We start from the raw sequence: 5947 nt of genomic DNA on the forward strand, positions 1-5947 counted from the left end.
CGAGACTCTTCCAGAGTGCGAGGCGGGAATCGAACCCGCAAGCCGAAGGAGTGGGTCCAAAGCCTACGCTTTAGCCCCCACGACCATCGTCCCACTTTTTAACACATGTTAACATGACATAACTGGTTAATCAATTTTACATAAGATATTCCAGAATCTCTAATATTATAAAAACAATTCTGTAAATTCTACGCAAAAGTATATAATTTTCTTATTTTAATACAGGACTCCTGCTGCATTAGCAGATTTTTAATCCATTTGTATAAAAAAGGTGCACCAGACGCCCTCTTTTATGCCACCTACAGTTTTTCATCTAGGCTTTAATAATAAAGTAATTTATCAGAATGAAATTAGGATATTTATGTTACAGTATGAAGCTGTATGGGTACGGATATATATTAGACTTAAATGTGTATTTAAGAAATATTAATATACAATATAATATTTTCCTAATACTTCTTAGGACTCTTATATTTTACGACTATTCTATCACTTCTTTTAATATGGTTTTAAAGTATAATATAGCAGTTTTCATTGTGGAAGTATATTACGCTACTAGCAATAAAAAAGTAACAAAATCAAACATTTGTGATTGGTTTTATTTGCACAAATCATAAATATCGAAGTAAGTCAGAGTAAAAAAATTTAGTATAAATGGTATAAAAAATGACACGAGTATAAAAATATTATATGAGAATAAGGCATATATACAGAGAGGTTCATTTTTAGAATTGTGAAGACAAAAATGCAAAATAAAACTCCGATGCGAGTATCGACAAAGTTTAAGGATCACTTGATTTTGAAGTTCGCTATAACGTTTATTTAAAACGCGTTTTATAAACTACCTGAGTCATAATCGTTTAGCACTACTGTGAGCACGCGATGCGCATGAAGTACAATTCAAGCCGTTAAATATTGTACAGTAATCATTGTAATAAATTACATTACAGTTAGCATAATTGTAATTGAGTTCAATGCTTGGAAAAATGTTGATTGTTTAATTATTGATTTTTTAATTTTGTATACATTAAATTTTTAAATCATTTGTTTCTGTAAAAAACTTGAAATAATATTCTTAGAAAAACAAGAAAGTGTATCCATCGTAATATTTCATGATGAGCCAATCATAATTTTACCAAATTATAGAGGATTAACAAATCTTTCTTAAATAATCGTAAACTTCCGCACCCAAGAAATTAAAATCATAAATTTTTTCTCAGGTTAAGCAGCTGTATGTTCCGATTGTAAAAAGACTATAGTAAATGTCATCAAATAACGACTATTTCTTGGATAATAATTGATCCATTTTAACAGGAAACTAGAGAAAAATATATTTCCGAAACACATTCTAAAGATTTTTCTTTCATATTTAAACTGTGTTATACGAGTGCAATTTCGAGTACCGTTGGGGTGCACGCTGATTGCGAGAAATCCTAATATCCTTGGAAGTTTCCACCAGGGCGTGGTACGTCGAATCGTGGTGTTCCTTCATAAGACACCTGAGCTGAAAATCCGTGTTTCCAGTCTGCAGTGTAACGAACTACTTGCAAACGACCATCCGGCAACTGAACTCGATATTCTCCACGTGTGACGTCTCCGTCGCTAATAGCATTATGCGAATAATCGTTGCCAAAAGCGTCTTCCTTCACGGCATAATTGAAGTCGAAAGGCATACCTGGCTCGTGGTGACCATGGTCGTGCTGCAACGTAACACATTAGAAATTAGTTTTTTTGAACTTAATTTAATTGAAATGATATATGGGTGAAAATCATAAAGTAGGAATCATTCCAGTTGGAATTTAATGGCAAGAAAGTATTTCAAATAAACATAAAACACCTTTTCCTACAAAGGCCCTTGATAGGCTACGTGACTAGTTACATGTTATGTTTGAAAATATATAAGGGCCAGTCTGCCTAGCGGAATAAAATCTTTATTTTGTTCAAGTAGTGTAAGTTTATTAATTTTTAGTTTAAAATGTAACTGAGAACAGGGCTTTCGTTTCCCGGCTGAAATAGAATGAATAAAATTGCATTCTATACACATTACAAATACTCGTTTTCTAATTATAAAGCCACCGAATATAAAAACACGTGATTAGTCACATGACAGACTTTTGCATGCACTGAATACTGATTTAAAAAAGAGTAGAAATAATGATTTTCAAGATGAAGTAGTACGTTCTTATTTCGTAATTATAGTTTTTCTATTTAATTTAATGATTTGATATAAGCCATTTACAACATTTTTCAAGTCAAAATAACAATTAGATCGATGCATCTCGAGGCCAAATAAATATATAAAAATTAAAATGTCATTACTACGCTTCTTTGTAATATAATTACCTAAACAAATAATTATCATAATGAAATCCTTATATTATTGATTTTTTCGCGCCCTTAGTTTGTGAATAATATTTCAAGAAGCGGATTGGAATTTAATATCACTTCAAAAATTCCAAAGGATTGTTGGAAATTTTATGGGATTATGAAAAAATTTTCAAACTTAATAAGGATTTTAAATTATTTTAGAGGATTTAAAAGGTCTTAGCCTATTTTTAATGTTTCCATGGAACTTTACATAATTTCAATGGGTCTTTATATGATTTCAATAGATATGAAAAATTTCAAAACATTTCATAATATTTCTAGAAATTTTGAGAAATTTCACAAGAATTGAGGGTTTTGGTAAAATTTTAAATAACTCAAAAAGATTTACAAATATTTCATGGGATTTCAGAGAAATTCAAGCATTCCAGTCGGCTTTAACGAATTTCCTTGTATTTCTGAAGATTTAGAAGGATTTTATGTAGGATTTATAAAATTTTAGGATATTTTAATAGATTTAAAGGGAATTCAGGAAATGTACAATATTTCCAAATATTTAAAAGGATATTTAAGACATTTTATAGGAACTTCGTGATATTCTAGGGTGAATTGTTTTAATAATTTTCGCAAGACCTCAGAAAATTGGAAAGGCCTTCAAATATTTTAACAGATTGCAACAAATGTCATCAGATCACATATATGCTTACGAAGTTGTATCATATTTTAATAGATTTGCAATAATTTATTCACAAAAATTAGTAGATTTCAGAGGATTTCAAAGATTTGAAGTGATTTTCTTGTTTTTCAAAGTATTTCCAAAGATTAAAAATTGTTTAAGTTATTTGAAATGACTCCAAGGAAATTTTAATAGATATTAATGAGTTGAAGGGATTTCATAGGATTTAAAATTTAAAGGCATTTTTAAGAACTCCAAACAAGTTATAAGAGCTTTTAAACATTGCAAAGAATTTCAAAAGATTTTAAAGCTTTGGAATGTTTTATCGTATTTTACATGATGCGTAGACATTATCAAAAAAATTAAATAAACTAAAAGGATGAAAAAATATATATATTGTTTCAGGGTATCTAAGAGATTTCAAGACATTTTAATGGATTAAAAATGTGAAGAAATTTCCAAGGATTCTAAAGATTGAATGACGACTTAAGATTTTATAGCACATATAGGCTTTCAGGATATTTTAAAAGATTTAAAGTGCTTTTCAAAGGATTTTTACTAATTTTATCAGATTTCCAAGAACTTCAATAATTTGAATGGGTTTCGAAGGATTTTGATGTATTTTAATTAATTTGATCGGGGTTTGAGGAATATAATTAGATACTATTTGATTCCTTTCAGAATATAACTGCAAATATGAAAATAAATTCATTTTGTAAATCTGCAATTATTCCTTTGAAAATACGCGTAATTTATAATTAGATTTTAAGATGTCTGTGAAAAGATTTAATGCAATAAATATCACAAAGGTACTCAGGGGCACATTACAGGATGACATTTAGTCATAAATAAATAAATTTATGTGGACACAAATTAAAGTAAAAATAATTGGCAAATAGGATATCATAAAAAAATTACGCGTAATAATGACCTGCATTTAAAAAAATTATTCCTTCAAACAGAAGCTTTTTGATTTGCTCCCAGATAGGACCCAAACAATAAGTCTTCTAAATCTCAAATATAATTCAGAAACTTTAAATTATTTATTTCTTTCTTTCATGTGAATATTTTTTATCTTTTAATTTCTCTTAACCGTTGTATTTTTTTGAATCAGCAAATGTTTCTTAAACATAGTAAAACAAAAATTAACTCTCGCTTCGTTTTGCTTTAAATTTCATAAAAAAATAAACTGTTACGGTTATATTTTCAAAAACAAGTCATTTTCAAATTATAAGAAGAGCATATGGAGTCCACTTAAATTAGGTAACAATAATTATGTAACAAGAAAATGCTGATGGAACAGGTCAGATTTGAAAGTTTTTTCCCTAATTTAGTCCAACGTTTAAAACAATTTTTTCTAATCAGGAATTTTAAAGAAAATTGCTTCTAGTAAATATTTACATTGATTTAAAATTGTCAAATTCTCATAAAATCATGGTTGAAAGTTGACTTAAAGAAATATTGATAAAAATAATATTTCTTTTAACGCTATCAAACACAACAAAAGTTCTCTGGGTTTGGATTAAAAAAAATATGGTGTATTTCGTTGAGCTTCGTTTTTGAGCCTCCAGGTTTAATACACGATTTAAATTAGGTGAATTGTAAATATGTATAAGACCTTACTCATTCTGAATGAAAACTCTCACATTCTTTAGGTGAATAACAGTCTGCTAAACAATATTAAGTAGACTCTGTTGCATTCATGGAAGAAGATCTGATACAAAACTGTTCTAATTTAAAATATTATTGAGTATTAAATTCTTTCTATCTCTAAGCAACAGTTGAATCAGCCACGAGGATAAATATAGTATAATTCTAAGAATAATTCAGTAATGTTCTTTAGCTACGTTTTATAGTCAGATTATAAATTTTGCATTCGGTTTCAGAACCAGTTTTAGACCATTTACTTGGATCGTTTTATTATTCACATGTCGGAGTTGCATTGCCTGTAGAATACAATACATTTCTTAGAGTCTAAAAAAATGGTTGTTGTCTGTTTATATATGGCCGAAAGAATTGCTTTCAAAGCTTAAATCAAAGAATACTCTTGTATGAATAAAATAATCTATTTTTTGTAAAATAATTTCCATGAATTGTAATTAATTAAATGCAAAACAAATTTCTGAAGAAATATTTGTTTGGGTGAAAAAATATATTTCTCAGTTCAAATAAAAAAGCATTTTTTCTCTAAAAGCAAATCTAAGAATTATTTCTTTGTTTCTATGAAAAATTTTTTGGGATGTAAATATATAAAAATTCGTTAGCTGTATACTGAATATACCATACAAACGTTTCAAACTTAGTGTTTTTTTGGGCAGAACATACTTTTCACTTAACTATTTAAAACATCAAGACTGAAATGTTTCTACTACTTAACCCACAGTGCTCTGAAGTATTTGAGGTATCCGCGATGCTATTATTTCTAACTTCTGACAAAAATAAAATAAGGGCGATAAGGACACGCTAGAATGGTTAAGAAAAACATCATTTTTTACTTTTCATGAGTGCCGGGATATAAAACATTCCACATGGCCTGAGACAAAAAACTCTGGCAAGAAAAAGCAAAGCGGTTGAATTTTAGATGGTGCGAAATACGATTGTTTAAGTTATTTCATACAAATGCGAAAAAGTTGGTTTTCATAAAATACGGAGTTACTTCTTTAATTTTGAATATAATTCAACGAAATTCCACGAGATTGTATATGGTTCGATCTTGATTGAGTTTGCATGGTTCGAAAATTAAAAAAATTATTTTGTTATAAATAATTGAAAATTTATTTTTCATAATCAAATACCCGAAAAAAGTATATAAGCATTTTAACAAGACCTAAGTTTTAAGGTCGATTGTCATGCCAGATAATAAAGTATTTAAAGTAAAGCCATTTGTGGAATGATATTTTATATTCATCAAGGCAACCGTGTAATGATTCAGTTTTTGGATTTTAT

The 5947-nt window shown here is 28.5% G+C and overlaps 1 protein-coding gene across 1 annotated transcript in view; it reads right to left on the minus strand.

Moving 5' to 3' along the window:
- Positions 1–90: 90 nt before the first annotated feature.
- The window catches only part of LOC117171373 (leucine-rich repeat extensin-like protein 5), a 32380-nt gene continuing 26523 nt past the window's right edge, over positions 91–5947 (minus strand). The window contains exon 3 of the mRNA XM_033358622.1: positions 91–1700. Coding sequence (XP_033214513.1) covers positions 1434–1700 — 267 coding nt within the window. The 3' untranslated portion in view covers positions 91–1433. The remainder of the gene's footprint in view (positions 1701–5947) is intronic.

The sequence above is a fragment of the Belonocnema kinseyi genome, chromosome 4 (genome assembly GCF_010883055.1).
Source record: "Belonocnema kinseyi isolate 2016_QV_RU_SX_M_011 chromosome 4, B_treatae_v1, whole genome shotgun sequence".
In the NCBI taxonomy this organism is placed as follows: Eukaryota; Metazoa; Arthropoda; class Insecta; order Hymenoptera; family Cynipidae; genus Belonocnema; species Belonocnema kinseyi.